At 34.5% G+C, this 16,521-nt stretch overlaps 4 protein-coding genes across 4 annotated transcripts; 3 read left to right on the top strand and 1 right to left on the bottom strand.

The window, feature by feature from the left end:
- Nucleotides 1–1,436: 1,436 nt before the first annotated feature.
- On the top strand, nt 1,437–2,020 carry LOC104740396 (uncharacterized). The gene is made up of 2 exons (XM_019236248.2): nt 1,437–1,718; nt 1,995–2,020. Exon 1 carries the CDS (start codon nt 1,437–1,439, stop codon nt 1,707–1,709), a length of 273 nt encoding a protein of 90 aa, XP_019091793.1. The 3' UTR covers nt 1,710–1,718; nt 1,995–2,020.
- A 101-nt stretch (nt 2,021–2,121) lies between these two features.
- On the top strand, nt 2,122–4,019 carry LOC104756031 (large ribosomal subunit protein eL20z). The gene is made up of 4 exons (XM_010460968.3): nt 2,122–2,895; nt 3,292–3,376; nt 3,547–3,664; nt 3,765–4,019. The coding sequence occupies exons 1-4, from the start codon at nt 2,679–2,681 to the stop codon at nt 3,822–3,824; spliced, it is 480 nt and encodes a 159-aa protein (XP_010459270.1). The 5' UTR covers nt 2,122–2,678; the 3' UTR covers nt 3,825–4,019.
- On the bottom strand, nt 3,994–6,837 carry LOC104740395 (septin and tuftelin-interacting protein 1 homolog 1). The gene has a single exon (XM_010460969.3). The coding sequence runs from the start codon at nt 6,694–6,696 to the stop codon at nt 4,141–4,143; it is 2,556 nt and encodes an 851-aa protein (XP_010459271.2). The 5' UTR covers nt 6,697–6,837; the 3' UTR covers nt 3,994–4,140.
- Nucleotides 6,838–9,414: 2,577 nt separating this feature from the next.
- On the top strand, nt 9,415–12,997 carry LOC109125129 (cytochrome P450 72C1). Its single transcript, XM_087483515.1, has 5 exons — nt 9,415–10,008; nt 10,504–10,721; nt 11,546–11,790; nt 11,898–12,285; nt 12,376–12,997. The coding sequence occupies exons 1-5, from the start codon at nt 9,723–9,725 to the stop codon at nt 12,799–12,801; spliced, it is 1,563 nt and encodes a 520-aa protein (XP_087339641.1). The 5' UTR covers nt 9,415–9,722; the 3' UTR covers nt 12,802–12,997.
- Nucleotides 12,998–16,521: the final 3,524 nt, after the last annotated feature.

The following is a 16,521-nucleotide window of genomic DNA, read 5'->3' as shown; positions in this document are numbered from 1 at the left end:
TTTATAGATTGCTTCATAAACTTGTGCATTTAAATGATGATTTTATTGCTTTAAGACTATTCCAATCAAAGCTTTTTAAAAAATTTGTATTGTTTTGACTCAATTTTGGGATTATGATGAAAACAGTAATGGCTGAATTATATGAAAGACTAAAGTACTGCCCAGCTCTTAGCTGCTGGTGGTTCTCTGTGTTTCAACATGATGTTTGCCTTATTCATCTGAATCTCTTCTTTTTTTTCTCCACTTTTGTATTTTGTGCAAGTCATTGACATGTTCTTGTTTCATCTTGCCATGTTTTTAAAACAATTTGACTTCTGTGATCGAATGTCAACTGTGTTTTTTATGCAGAGACTTGTCTTTAAAGGAGAAAATTCAAAGCAGAAGAATTGGCAACGCTTACTAAAAACAGGTTAACTTTTTTAGTAATTTCGTAGTCTATGTTTTGTTCATGGCTTTCGAATTCATAGCTGTCTTTACAAAAATGTACTTTATAATAGATTGTAAAATCCTGAGACTTTCTTTCTATATTGCAAAATGCAGGTAGTCAATGATAAAGTTGTGTGGTTATTGTGATAAATAATCTATGAATTCAGAGATAAGTGGAAGAACTAGTCTAGTTTTACTAATTCAGGTTGCCACAAAACTTATTTGTCAATGAAATTGTATTCATAGTAATGCCTTCTTGTTGTTTACATCAAACTTAGAAATCTTCAAACCCTTTTAACAAATAATTTGTAGATAGATTATCATCCACACTCAAAGCCACATATTGAATGCTAACATCAGATAATCTTTATAAACAAATGTTTTTTTTGGTCATACTTAGATTCCAAATCTTAGATTCAATGTCTGAAACAGACAGATGGTGAGATGATCCCTTCAGTTGCTATTGCCATTCACTGATGGAAACTGTGCAGGTGAAACCAAATACCCTGCGATATGGTAAAAGGGTAAGATGCAATTCCCTATCTGAAAACTGAAACATACAATAAAATATGTCTTGTCTGTAACTTATATAAACGTGTACTTCTTTATCAATATGTGTACACTAATGTCTTAACACAATAAATATATATCTGTATATCTATGAAACTCACAGATTTGGTGGAAAGGGAAAGAAAGAGACAAATGCTTTTGTCATGCTTACCACCTTTATCCGTTGAAAAATCTTTTCTCCACCGCAGACCCAAAAAATAATAATATTGTTTTCTTTAATCCTTTTTGTTGTCTTCTTATAAAGAGATGTAAAACACACAAATACATTCAGATTTGAGCTTTCTTCTTATATCTTCTAGGGGGACCAGAGAATCAAAAATATATTGGTTCAACTTCTCTTGAAAAGTGAAGTACTTTGTTTTTCTCTCCAATGTTTTTCTCTCCAATTTGAATGATTCTGGTGTTTGTTAGCCAACCAACATGCTCAGATTCCAAGAAGAATGGATGCTTACAATTGTACCGTCATAATCTTCTGCATCGCCTTGTTTGCAATCAATCTAGTGTTTTCATGTTTCACTTGCTTCTCCATTCTATTCATGACAGAGGAAAACAAGGATTTGAGTGATCTCAGGAAGAATCTTATCGAACGAGAAGAAGCCAAACCGGATGAGAAGGTAATGATCATTACAGTCTCGGGTAGCCAAGGATTCTCAGACTCCATTGATGATGATTGTGGCCAAGATTGCTCTCATGAGGATATTTGTGCTTGTTAAAAGAAAAAGGTGGCTTCTATTTTTCATTACAGAGTTCTTCTCCTCATGTTTTGCAATTTTTTCCATCATCTTCCTTCTACATGTAAAATGGTCTTAAACCCATAGGTTGAGAGAGCATGACATCTTCTGTTTCAGAATCCAGATTTTTTTTTTTTGTTTTTTTCATTATGAATGTTGAAAGAAAGTCATATAGTCTGCAAAGTTAAATAAAATAAATGGAGGTGCACAAAATTTGTGGAAAGTTATAAAGTTTTGTATTGTAATACTCTTTTTTTCTTGATTCAGTTTAGGTTTATGTTTCTTTGGAGGCTGAGATTTAAAGGTTCCACTAAGACATGGAAAAGAAGAAGAGAAAACAAATTCCACTCAGAGAAAGTAAAATATAAAAGTTTAACAACCAAGTTGTTAGTTGACAAAAGTGACAATTAAGAAATTAAAAAAAAAGAAAAACAAAAAAAACGAAGTGCTAATAGTGACACATATTTATGGGAAACAAAAAAAAACTCTTTTTGTATTATTTTCTATGAACTTTATAATTGCATAATAAGGGAAAATGATTGAATCATATTCATCGTTGATTAGTAGTTAGTTAGATGTTAGATCACTAATATATAAAGAATATGAGTTAGTTCCATAATCCTTTCCACGAACTCGAAGCTTCGATGGACGCATTTAATATATTTATAAATCTCTCACCACAGGTTACTTAATAAATTTCCCAAACTTTATTATTAAAATCAATAAATAGAGTAATTGTTGTACAAATGTCAAACATTTCAGTCGGTGGTTGTAGATAAACAAAAATAATAACTCCGGGCCAAAATTGGAAAATACGCGTTATCACGGGTCTGACAGCAAATAAACAAAACAACAGAAGACTTGGTTCTTCTTCATCTTCCAAATATTGATTCAAAGAATTTTGCAATCTCGATTTTGAGAGAAAGAGCGATCGATCACGGAGAAGAAGATATGGGTCACGGAGAAGAAGAGAAAAGGAGCAAAGGATTTGCTTCGGAAGAAGGTAACCAGCATCACCATCATCAATACGGTACCTTTCAAGGTGTTTCCAATTACCCTCCGCCGCAGAGCTCTGCTCCGGTCACTGGGTTTCCTCAACCTTCAGCTCCCCCTGGAGTTTACGATTCCGGAGCTCCTTATTACGCTCATGGTTATCAAACTGTTCCAGGTATCTAGCTTCTCTCTTCCTGAATTGGATCATGCGGATTTCAGTTTTGTTTGCAGATTTGGGAATTTTAGGTTTGGATTATATTTTTGTTAAATTGTTGACAGCGATCATGAAATTGTCTAGATTAGATGCTAATTCGATCACGGGATCGTTGTTTTGTTTAGCAAGAGAAACCATTTTAGGGTTTGTTCAATCAAAAATGTTAGGGAAAAGAGGATCTGTATGTGAAAATCTAACTTCTTTGTCATGCATTGAGATGGATTATGATGGTGTAATCTTTGATGAGAATTTTAAAGTTTGGAGCTTTTGAGTACTTTCTAGGAACAGCTCAGTTATAGGTTGTATAGGATTTACATGTATGTCTTGTTTAGCTGTTCTTATCGTTTTATTTTTCAGTCCCTGGTGGTGTTGCTGAAGGAAGACCTGTAACTGGGAGACAACGCCGCCTTCCTTGCTGTGGAATTGGTCTTGGATGGTTCCTGTAAGTTATCTTCAAAACTTCATGAGCTCGAAATCTTGTGAATCTATCACTCACATTACTGCACCACTTATATGCCCTTGCTTCTTTCTAAACATGTCTCTGCTAACATAAGTCTTTGCTTGTTTGGTTGTTATAATATCCCTGAGAATGTCTTTTTGGTCTTCTTGAAGGTTCATAGTTGGATTTTTCCTTGGAGCAGTCCCCTGGTATGTCGGATTGTTCATCATGATGTTTGGACGAAGGATCGATTACAGGGAGAAACCAGGATACATTGCTTGCACTATCGCTGTAATATTTCCTACACGCTCTCTCCTTTATCTTTCACCATGTTTCTCTAACTTTCATGGGACCCTAACAAGTTTAGTTGATCCATGTCTCAACATTGCAGGCTATTCTTGCAACAATAGCTGTGATTCTGGGTGTATCTAAAGGAGCAGAAGATTGGTGATTGATCGATCAATCATCTTGTCAGTTATTCTCAAAACGGTTGTATAGGTTTCTTTATCGTGTGTTGTATTATCAACTTCTTTTTGCTAGCTACTCTATGAAGAAAGAAAAAGCTGTAAACTTCACAGAAGATTATTTTGGGTTTTGTTATCTAAATAAGAAGAAGTCAATTTTATGAAAACTTAAAAAGACAAAATGTGATAAGATTGAACATTGTTTATACATCAGAAACCTTACAATATAAAACGCGGTCTTAATAAAATGGGGTTCGCACGAAAAATAAAAAATAAAAAATAAATAAATAAATAAAACGCGGTCTATCGTTTCCCAGAAACAGTGGTATTGTTGTGCATCCTCAATAAGTCATCAGGAGTTACAAGAAACCAACCTCCATCTTTCTGAGCGAACAGCTTCTGATTCACTGAGTCTATTATCACACTTACGTTCCCAAACCCATATATCTGAAGACCATTGTGCATTCTATTCGGTTTAGGTTTGAACAGCAACTCCTTCTCTTGCGCAAATATTTCCAACACTTCTTTCAAACTCAGCACCTCAGTGCTATCCATCTGCCGAGCCTTAGCTTGAGGTTGAGCCTTAGCTGGCTCGGACTGTCTATGCACATTTGCCTTTGCCCTTGGCTGAGACACTTCAACTCCTTCAACAATTTCCATCAACATATCTAAACCACGCTTTAACTGGATTCGGATCCTCTCGTTTGCTGAAAGCTCTTGCGGGAATAATGATTTCCAACCAGAATACCATCCGTGGATCTCTTCGAAACTCGGTTTAGACAGTAACCAATGGTACAACACATCCAGCCATTTTGGGAAGAAGAACCTCTCCATCAAATCAGCCATTAGATGTATGGGTACTGCAGATGCCCACATCATAACCCAATGGAACCTTTCTAAATCCTGGCCTCTCGGGTTTACCTGAAACTCTTGCAAAACCACCTGAAGTTTGGGAACTATGTAACGGCGCATAAGCTGTTCCCAGCTTGTAGCATCAAAAACGGTCTTCCATGGCGAAAGAATAGTGTAGACAGACTGATCATTAGGATACCAAGCATCAAGAACATTACTCAATTTCATCTGAATTATCTGGTACATAAACTCCAACTTCTGACCAAGTATAGGCAACCAAGGATGCACCCAAACATGGATGGCAACACGTTCCCTTTGGGGATCCCAATATTCAACAGCAGTTGACAATTTTGGCAGCACTACTGTGTCCAAAATCGTATGCAAGACAGAGGAAGGCAGCAAATTTTCCCATGTCTCTAGAAATGTAAGCATCGGCTCAGGGTCTCTAGGTTCCCAGGAATTAATGCCTGCTATTCGCACAGCAGGTAACACTACCTCCGAGACTAGTTGGCTATAAGGCGTTGAGACTACCCAGATATTTTGGTCTTCCTGGACTTCCAAAAGCTTTCTCCAAGAAGATATAGCCGCGAGACCATGCACTGCATCCCTAAGAGGGTCCCAACCTTGAAACATTCTGATAAAGAGAGGTAAGGCCAGTGAGCAAGCAATGGTGGACAAGTTACAAAGCTTATAATCATCAGGGTAGCTTGCTTGCAGGTCCTCGAAACGATTAGCAAGTGAGTCAAGAGTCAAATTCCCAGATGTATTCTCCAGCTCGATTCGACTTATTTCATCTGCGATATATTCCATGTTGGCTAAGTGTCTTTTTTGTTTCTCTTCCTCCGTTATAAGCATTTCCTTCTCCTGCTGTAAGCTCAAGGCTGATTCTCTCTCGTTCCTCAAGTCCCTATCAATCTTCTGAATTTCATGCTCAACTAGATCGACAATCAAGCGCAAGTTGTGTTGTAACTCTGGCATTGGAACATCTGCTTCTTTTGCTTTCTCCTCTGCATCTAAATTTTCCAAATTCGTCACAACCCGAACCTGTGGTCCTCGCATATCAATAATGGTCTGACCACCACCAAAACCCTCTTCCTGCTTCTTCTCTAACAACTCCTCTGCAGTGACATAAACTTCCTTCCTCACCTTCTTCTTCTTCTTCCAAAGATTTCTCCCTCCGCTATCACAATGACGCTGTTCAATCTCACTAACACTGACACCAACAATCTTCTTCTCCTCAACCTTATTTAAATCAGGCAACTTAGCCTCCTTGAAATCATTGTACCCCATACCCATATTCTTCGGCCTCAACTGCACTTCAATAGGAGCGACAATACCTTGCTGATTCTTCCCAAGGCCACCCCCCTGATACCCCATCTTTTCAAGCAGCTTCATACCAATTCCTTTAGTAGACTTCTCAAACTGTCCTATATCATTGCTCAAAGTCTTCTTCTTCCCTCCCTTTGCACCACCAACCTCTTGACCTCTCTTCTCCATCTTTGCCTTCCCTCTCATCTTTGCCCTATCAGCTATCTTCTTCCCCAGTGCACCCGGTAAGAGATTGTCCTCATCATCAAAACCATTCGAATTAAACCCTAACCCTAAACCTGAGCTTCCAATACCCAATCCACCTCTAACTGAAACATCCTCATCAATCATATCACCATCTTCGATTTTATCACTATTTTTATCACCGTTATGTTCTCTAGAATCCTTATCAATCTCTCGAGTCGGCGATACCGTACCTGTAGAAACAAAACTGACAGGCTTGGTTAAGCCGGCCTTCATTCCCGAGTCTCGATCCTTACGCCTCTTCCTCCTAGATCCTCCGCCGCTAGAGTAATCGGAATCAGAATCGCTCTCAGCGAAGATTCCATAAGTAGCGTCGTGTTTGGTTTGTTTCCGCTTCTCTTTCCTCTTTTCGTACACAAACTCGTCACCTTCCCATCGACCTCCTTCATAGTCATTATCCATACTGAATTTCTCCATCTCTTGATACTCGTCCATGGCGAAGCAGCTAGATCCCAATCTCTTGCCAATTAATTTTTCCAAACTATCTGAGAGAGACACAAGAATCAAAAATCAATCGAACAATTTTTAAGGTTTTCGGATTTATTCGACTCCCAAATCGCCGACGTCGCAGCGTATCATCGGAGAGAAAGTGTTAACCGAACTGGGCTTTTTAAATAAGAAAGGCCCAATTTAGTTTTTAACCAGAGCCCATAATGTTTCAGTTTCACTCGCTTAACCTTCTCCTAGTGAGAGATTATGTTTGATATTCGAGTCATGCATTGAGATGTCATCATAAAGCTTGTATTTTGCTGGGTTTGCAGTCAAGTGTTATTGGTTGATTAATGTGGTTCTTAGACTATGGATGTAGCTAAGTTATTACTTGTTGAATGAATTGTTATAAATACAGCAAATTTTAACATAAACTTATCATAAAAAATGTTGAAAACGTTAATTTTATCATTCAATTAGTTTTGTGTGCCACAATGTCTTACTCTGGTATCATTCATACCATGTAGGTTTTTGAAGATAAAAGCCTTTGGATCAGTGCATTTTGTACATTTCCTTCTAGTTGTTATATTTATGTATCGATCCATGGAGAGGCAGATTGTTAAATAGATGAACCGTTAACCTATTGCTACACTTGTTTTATCACTTTCACAACTTGTGGTTTGCTGGCTGGTTTATCAACTGCTTTTGGTTAACAAATTTGTAAGATTATGGAGTCATAACTGCATTCAAATTATATAATCCCTTTGTTACTTTGTAAAAGCTACACACTTGTTGATATTTTAGACGGCACCGTCTTTCTCAATTTGCAACTATAGTTATGTTTTTTTTTTTCACATTTCGTGTCTCTGTCCTCTTATCCTCTTTCGTTGGTTATTTCAGTTTTTGGTCGATATGATCACTCTCAATTTTGATATCGATTATGTATTTTTCTCTTCTCTTTTAGGTCGCTTTTTGACTTCTTCCTTTTGAAATGTTAGGTTTATCCTTGTCACTTGGTGTTCCTTAATTAATTAATCCCTATAATTTTTAAGAATTAATTGTCTCTTTAATTAAGATATATTTTTCTTCTACGTTATTATCAACAACAAAAAAATGCATATACAGTATCTTTGTTCTATCTTAAATTGAATTCGTTTTCCTTTGGATTATAATAAGTCAATATATTTTTGGTTCACACAGTACGTATTATATATTAAGTCAAGAATTTTTAGGAACACTTTATTTTCTCTAACCAAACTTTTGTTATTTGCAACAAAATGTATTAATTAAAGAAAGAATAATTATATTCTTTCAGAACTAGTAACAACAAAATCCCATTTTTTCTGTTACAAATCACATAAATTTTGGGATTTCAGACTATAACACATAAAGAAAACCCCACCTTTTTTTTAGATGTTTTTATAACAAAGAAAAGTCGGTTGTGACTGACTATGACTCGCCTTTTTCTATTAAGTTGAAATTTTTTGAAAAATCTTACGTAGGCTTCGATGTCATATTTCATAATTTGACGCCAAAAGCTACCATTGTTGTTACCTTGTTGAAATTAATAACTAAACGTATATATATCTCACATGGTAGATGTATTTTATATATGTCGTCACTTAATCGCACACGTTGCTTGAATAACGCAACTTACTTTTCTTAACCATGACTAGACTTTTTTTTAACTTTCATGATCAACTTATTAGAATTCTTTTGAATATCTCCGATAAATAAATAAAATATGTTTGAGCTTCGCGACAAGACGTTTTTTTTCCTTTTGTTTTTCTGTAAGCCTAGGCTATTTATTATTCTTGAACAAACCAATTAATTACTATCTAATCTATAGCTGCTAATCAAATAAAAAGCATACGTTATAATTATTTTAATTAACCAACGACGCTCGTAGCCGTTAGACCTATTTTGTCCTAGGTGGAATTAGTAAATGATAATGACCCTAGTCTACGCGTAATTGCATTATAATTTATTTAAAAACAGAAATTAATTGATATGGTTGGACGAACATTATCTTTTTGTGTATATATTAGTATGATATTATATATCACATGCGTTTCGTAAGAGAGTTGACATTGCTATTCATCGTCTCCAAAGAACAACGCCACCTGGTTCCATATTTATTGTCTCCATATTAAATTAAGGGTAATTTAACAGTTAACATTACCAACTCATGTAATCATGTTTTACTTTTTTTTTTTACTTTCATATTACCTCCATTCTAAACACTATCATTATAAAGTTATATTTTTATTTTACAAAAAACATCGTTTTGTATTTCTACCACTAGAATATCAGTTTAAACTTTATTAACAAAGATAATTAAAAAGACGTGTACAGTTTTTTAATATGTGTAACAAACTGACAAATGGTAAAATAATACTTTTTGTAAAACAAATGACATATATTTTAAGGTGACCAAATCTTTTTTTTTTTTAAATTGTTTTTAAGGTTAATTTCGAGTTATCCACCTAAAAAGGTTAGTTAATTGAAGAGAAACAAACAATTAATGAAAAAAAATTCAGGAGAGAGTTACGTGGGAATTTTCCTTTCTCTAATTACGATATCTACGATATGGGGACGCAAACAAAAATGTGAATATGGAAGCATCGTCATACAGTATAATATTTTTTCTATATAAAAAAAAACAAATATATACATATACTAAATACTCATGCAATAAAGCCACATGGATGTAGCGTAAGGAAAGGAAGACAAAATTAAATTTTTGGAAATATACACCAAAGAACTTGTTGTTATAAATTCATTGCCAGTTGCAGATACAGCGATTTATTACATTATATCCTCTCTCTATAGTGTCTATATCTATTATAAACCAAGTTTTTGTATCACATTTTGTATCCTACAGTACACCTATTCACGCATATATATATATAGCTAGATAGATGTACAGCTGCCTCCAACATATATAGTCAACTGATGAAATTATAAGCATCATCATTATAGTTTTGTCTCCTTTCTTTCCTTCTTTCTTTCTTTCATTCCTCCTCTCAAAGATGATGATGGAGATAACTACTGTTAAAAGAGTGTTCTTGATCGGGGTTTCGATCTTGATACTGAATTGGGTATGGAGAGCTGTGAATTGGGTTTGGTTAAGGCCAAAGAGACTGGAGAGATATCTCAAGAAACAAGGATTTTCTGGGAATTCTTATAGGATTTTGATGGGAGATATGAGAGAGAGTAATCAGATGGATCAAGTTGCTCACTCTCTTCCTCTTCCTCTCGGCGCTGATTTTCTTCCCCGTGTCATGCCTTTTCTCCATCACACTGTTCTAAAACATGGTATGATGATCCCCCACATCAACTACTCTCAACTTATTAGTTCTCAAGTTTTGTATGTTTTTTACACTTACAAGAGAATCTAAATAAGAACCAACAAGTACACTTGATCTTGTGTTATTAGATTCACAAACGTTATTTCTAATTTTGGTTAGGAGTTGGTCATCTTCTTCTTCTTCATTTTCAGTTTTTAGCATTTTCAAGGCATATATATGAACAGGAAATTCAGAGTAAGGAACTAAAAGTCTTAATTGTGTATTATACATATACACACATTTTGCATAATTTAGATCTAAATCTGATATCTTTATTTTTCTGGTTATAGTCACATAAAATAGAATAAAAGCACTCTCAGCGGATCATATCAAAGATAATCTTGTCCAATATAGCATTCTTGTATGTGTTGTGTTTTGTTTCATATGCATACATATTAGGTTGTTTAAACTAAAAATGGTGGTAGTTAATTAATCAATATATTTTTTTGTTTGTTTTTAATAGGGAAGAAGTGTTTCACATGGTACGGACCGTACCCGAACGTGATAGTAATGGATCCAGAGGCACTACGAGAGATAATGTCAAGGCACGAACTCTTTCCAAAACCAAAGATTGGATCACACAATCATGTTTTCCTCAGTGGTCTTCTCAACCACGAAGGTCCTAAATGGTCCAAACACCGAAGCATTCTTAATCCTGCTTTTCGTATCGATAATTTGAAGGTATGTTTTTCTTAATTATTTGCTGTATTAAAGAAATAGTATACATTACACACACTGCTCATTTTGACTCTAATAATAATTACTTTTTGTTTTTTTTTAACTCTGACATAATGTGAACATCATTTTCGTCTCATTCTTTAGATTTTGGTCAGTTTCATTCTCTTTTACTTTTTTTCGAAAAGAAAGTCAGATAAGTAACGTCTTTTTGTTTGTTTGGTAGTTGAGAGATTTATACAATACAAAAAAAAAACAATATTTTTATTAATTTAAAATATATAGTTTTAATTTTTCCCCTAGACAATTAAACAAAAATAAATAAATCAGAAAAAAAGAAAAAGAAAATATTAACTGTCACTTGGAGAAAAAAAAACAAAATATTAGTATTAAAAAAAACTGAAAAAGGTATTTGAAGAAAAAAGAACAAACAGAGAAAAAGTCCACACAGGAGACTAGAATCCACGCCACGCCACCTACTAAAAGTCTAAAAGCGAGAAACAGAAAAAGCCAAAAAGACACATTAACGAAAAAAAGTGAAATCATATTTCAAGAATTTCTAAAGATATATCCACTTTTTTTTTTTTTTTTTTTCGGACAAAAGAACTTATGAATTTTGTACAGAAACATCACATATGCAGAGCATTCAGTATTCTTTAACAACATTATGAGCCAATAATGATTAATATATCAACATCCATATGTGTCATGTGTGTAAGCTAGTTATTCTACTAGAAACCATCTGTGATTTTTTGGTGTGAAATGTTGGTTTTGATTTTTGAAATTGGAATAATAATATCTGATAAATTTTTCTAAATAAAAATGAACAGAGCATATTACCAGCATTTAACACGAGTTGCAAAGACATGTTAGAAGAATGGGAGAAATTAGCGTCAGCAAAAGGAACAGTGGAACTTGATTCATGGACTCACTGTCATGACTTAACGCGAAACATGCTTGCTCGTGCTTCTTTTGGTGATTCCTACAAAGATGGAATCAAGATCTTCGAAATCCAACAAGAACAGATCGATCTTGGTCTCCAAGCTATTCGAGCCGTCTACATTCCTGGATCCAAGTAAAATAAAATGTGTTCTTTTTAACAACTGAGTTTAAAAGTGGAAAGCTAATTTTGCTGATTCAGTTTTCATGTTTTTTTTTTTTTTGTGGATTTGTCATTTGCAGATTTTTGCCAACAAAATTCAACTGGAGGTTGAGAGAAACCGAAAGGGACATGAGGGCTATGTTTAAAGCTATGATTGAGACTAAAGAAGAGGAGATAAAAAGAGGAAGAGGTACCGACAAGAACAGCGACTTGTTGTTCTCTATGTTGGCTTCCAATACAAAAGTTATCAAAGAACAAGGACCAGATTCAGGGCTGAGTCTTAATGATCTCATAGATGATTGTAAGGCTTTCTATCTAGCTGGTCAAAATGTGACCTCTTCATTGTTTGTTTGGTCACTTGTTGCTTTAAGCCAACATCAAGACTGGCAAAACAAAGCAAGAGACGAGATTTCTCAGGCGTTCGGTACCAACGAACCAGATTTCGAAGGGTTAGGCCATCTAAAAGTCGTAAGTAGACATTTTCAAAACCGATTAAACCATTTTATAACAAGAAAAAAGGGTTGTTTGCTTAACAACTTCTTTGACTATTATCATTAGGTAACAATGATCCTGCATGAAGTGCTAAGACTCTATTCGCCAGCTTACTTCACATGCCGGATAACTAAACAAGAAGTGAAGCTAGAGAAATTCTCTCTACCAGAAGGAGTTGTAGTTACAATACCAATGCTCTTAGTGCACCATGATCCTGATCTTTGGGGAGATGATGTGAAAGAGTTTAAGCCCGAGAGATTTGTTAATGGTGTAGCGGGTGCAACCAAAGGAAGACTCTCCTTCTTGCCGTTTAGCACAGGCCCTCGGACTTGTATCGGTCAAAACTTTTCGATGTTGCAAGCTAAGCTCTTCTTGGCAATGGTACTTCAAAGGTTCAGTGTAGAGCTCTCACCATCGTATACTCATGCTCCTTTCCCGGCTGCAACTACATTCCCACAACATGGAGCTCATTTGACCATCCGTAAAGTTTAGGTGGTAGAAGAAGAATTATAAAAGTAAAGGTGCTTCCCTTTTTTTTTGTTTTTGTCATCAAAACAGAACCTTGAAGGTGTTGTAGTGGTAATGCAGTTTGAATCCTGTCAAGAAATCTTTATTTGGTTGTTTTTTTTTTTTTGTATATATGAAACAGAATTAAATCTAGAAATTTCATTATATTTGTTTCTTGCTATTGTTCCTCTTAATTTTCCTCAAATGCTGCTCTTTGCAATATTTTTGTTTTGTTTTGTTTTTGGGTTTAAAATTCCTATTTGCAAGTGTTCAATAGCACATTAAACATTTAAACCATAAAGATCCAGTGCCTGCTGAAACTAGTGGCCCTTTAAGAGAAAAAAGGAAAGAATCTTGTTTTGAATAGACAAGTAATACACTTATCGAAACAGCTCAAGTAATGTGTTTGTACGTTTTTTGCAATATGTGGCAGCAAAAGGCAAAAGCTAATTAATAGAGGCCTTTTTTGTTTAATTTCCACTATCCCAACCAAAAAAAAAACTTGTCAAACTAAGTTCCATGTGAAAAGAAATTGTCACGTGAAATAATTAGATTAATAATCATATATTTGTTAAAAAGTCGACAATGTTATAAACAATACGTAATATATGAAAATGTAGTTCTTATATAAAAAGTCGACAATGTTATAAAATAATTAGAGAATTATTCTTTTGTATTATTCATCTGTTACATATGATACAATATATATATAGGGATACATAATACGGTTTAGGGTTACATTACTGGGTCGATAATGGGCATTCACATAATACAATATATTCATAACACTTCTCCTTGGATGACCATTATAAAAATGTAGTTCTAAATGCGCATATGATATGCTGCCTCGTTAAAAACCTTACCAGGAAAACCCAATGGGAAAAACCATGGTTAAGAGAAAAAGAGTGCAGCGCGCTTTTACTCTCCCTCATGAGTACATCACTTGAAATCTTTGAGATGACGATCCAATATGATGAAATAGCTTCTTAAAAGTAGTGGTTCGAAACGCCTTGGTAAATGGTTCGCCAAATCTTCACTTGAACGAATATGTAGTAAACGTGTATCGCCATTCTTCTACTGGTTGTGGGTCTCGCAAGTGACTCATCTTTATCATTATCTTTGTTTCTCACAATCTCATCAATGTATTTCAAAAACTTTGAAGATGATAATCTTTCACCATTGGAATCATAATATTCTCTTCAGGTATTTATCTTTCGCGTGTTCTTTGTTGTCTCGTTAAAAACCTTTCAAGGAAAAACCCAATGGGATAAAAACCATGATAAGAAAAAAAGAGTACAACCACACTTATGATTATATTTCTCCCCCTGAAAATATCATCTTCAGGTTATGCATTATGATCATATATATCATCTTTTTTGAATTGTTATAAACAACGCTTTCAGGTACAAACTCATATGATCATCATATATTCTACTAGGTCATTGAACTTCAAGTCATTTGAACCCCTTTTATATAGAAGATCTATTTGAACTTTAAGCCCAAATCTTCTTTTACATACAATCTTCCAAACAATCATCTTATACATAGGAGTTATTCATAATCTCCTTGTAAAACTTTCTCTTTCAACTCTTCTTCTTAGTATGGTATTACAAAGACCATTTTTCTATGTTGATGTAAGCATCCTGAGATAACATCTCTTTCATCAGATGTCAAATCTGTAACCTCAAGAAATTTCATGAAATATCTGATCTTATATAATCTGATTTCTCTATCTTTCAAGAGTAATATTTCATCATTGATTATTTCTCCATATATTCCTTGGTATGCGAAATCTCTACTAGAGATTACATAACATTTTCATCATCAACATATTTGCACTTGTTCTTGTACCTTTCTTTTAACAAGACCCACTTGTAAGTGCTGAAGAGACAAGAGACACATATAATTTTTCTTTTAACGAGGTTCAACAAATGCCTACATCCTCAAACTTTGTTGAAAATACTTCTTGAACATAATTACAATTAATGTTCAATCTCGGACTTACACAACCCTAAGATATTCCTTAACTTGTTCCCGATTTATTTTCAACCCACTATAAGATCCCTAAGATCAACAACAATGATCTACACTCTAATAGAGATAAACTCTCACCATTTTCTCCTCAAAGGTGTCAAAAGTCTACAAAACTTTTTCCCGAGAACTATAAAATATTGCTTCTAGCAATATGATCACTTTAAGGGAAACTTCTGATAGTTTGAAAACTTCTCAATAGACTGAATCAAGTCTTACTCTTATTGTCAAACTCATAAGAGATCTAAAATAGTTGCTTCCACCATATGAGAGTACATTTCTCATAATCAATATCAAGATTTTATGAGAATCATTGTACTACTAACCGTACTTTATATCTCATAAAGATCCTTTTATGTCCCACTCATTTTACACTTTCAAGTGTAAAGACTACAAGTCCAAATATTATCTCTTTAAGAGACTATAACCATTTCATAGTTACTTCTTTTAATGATTAATCAATCATTCTTTGTTTACACTTTTCAATCAAAGTTTTTCTACTAACCGCGTTATATGATCCTCGATTTTTAAATCATAACATCATCAACTGCAACACTGCATGCAAACATATTACGACGTCGATTTTATTATTGGTTCCTTTTCACTCTAGACATGACTCAACTTGTTGAGATTTCCTTTCATTATGATTCTCAGGTACCTGAATCACACTTTCTTACTCATGTTTACATCTCCTTTAGAGATTTTCATGACTCTTTGCGTCCTCGGTGCCATATTAATTTATGCTCCTTTTATTTTCCGAGGATGCTTATATTTGGAACCATAAGTCTATCACACTTCATGCGATCTTTAGACTTAATAGCAGTTGATCTTATCCTTCTAGGACATTAATTGGAGCACAGCTGGTATATGTGACTTTTTCACTCAAAGTCAGAAAATGGCTCTTGCATGCATTTAGCATCTTTGCAAACTTTGCCAATAAATTATATTTTCAATTTCTAGCGCACATTTCAAAGTACGAGGATCAAGATAATTTCTTCCATAATATTTCTTTATCAGCTGTTTATTTTCTCCCCCTCATGTTGGAAAGACTGACTCACTGAACCAACAGTCTTTGCATCTCGAGATATTCAATCATCAAGAGATATTTATATCCAACATATTTCCAACATTCTTTCAAATTCCATCTTAATCACTGTGGTGGAGCAACTTAACATGTATAAACACATTTAGATGGAATATATATGGTTTTTGACCCAAACCAATTATAGTGGGGAGTACTCATAATATAATATGTTGACCTGATGCAAACTTATTGACATATAGAGTCATTTATGTCAATTACTTGGCATGGTTTCACCACCATTGTCAATTAACCAAATACTCTTGCAAACTCCATGTTGCAAGTTAATAACAAACATATATAGTGGATGATCAATCCATAATATTTCTTTGTATACGTACCAGAAAATTGACACTATCCAAATTCATGGGGTGAGCCATATAATCGGCTTGCTTTGTAAGCAGCACACATAAGAAATCACTAGGGAAACTCTTTAGGTTCTCTAATGAATCTTTTCAGAAATTTCTGATTATTCTTTCGCATCACTAGTGAACCGGAATGGCTTAACCGGTCATGCCAAACAATGAGATTTTCACAATGCACTTTATCTTCTAGATAATGCATGTAATCTCTAAAATATTTTTCTTGTCTTG

This window comes from Camelina sativa, chromosome 14, assembly GCF_030686135.1.
Source record: "Camelina sativa cultivar CO46 ecotype springtype chromosome 14, ASM3068613v1".
Lineage (NCBI taxonomy): Eukaryota > Viridiplantae > Streptophyta > Magnoliopsida > Brassicales > Brassicaceae > Camelina > Camelina sativa.
The sequence above is the reverse complement of the archived record's forward strand: the minus strand, read 5'-3'. Positions and strand labels throughout refer to the sequence as shown.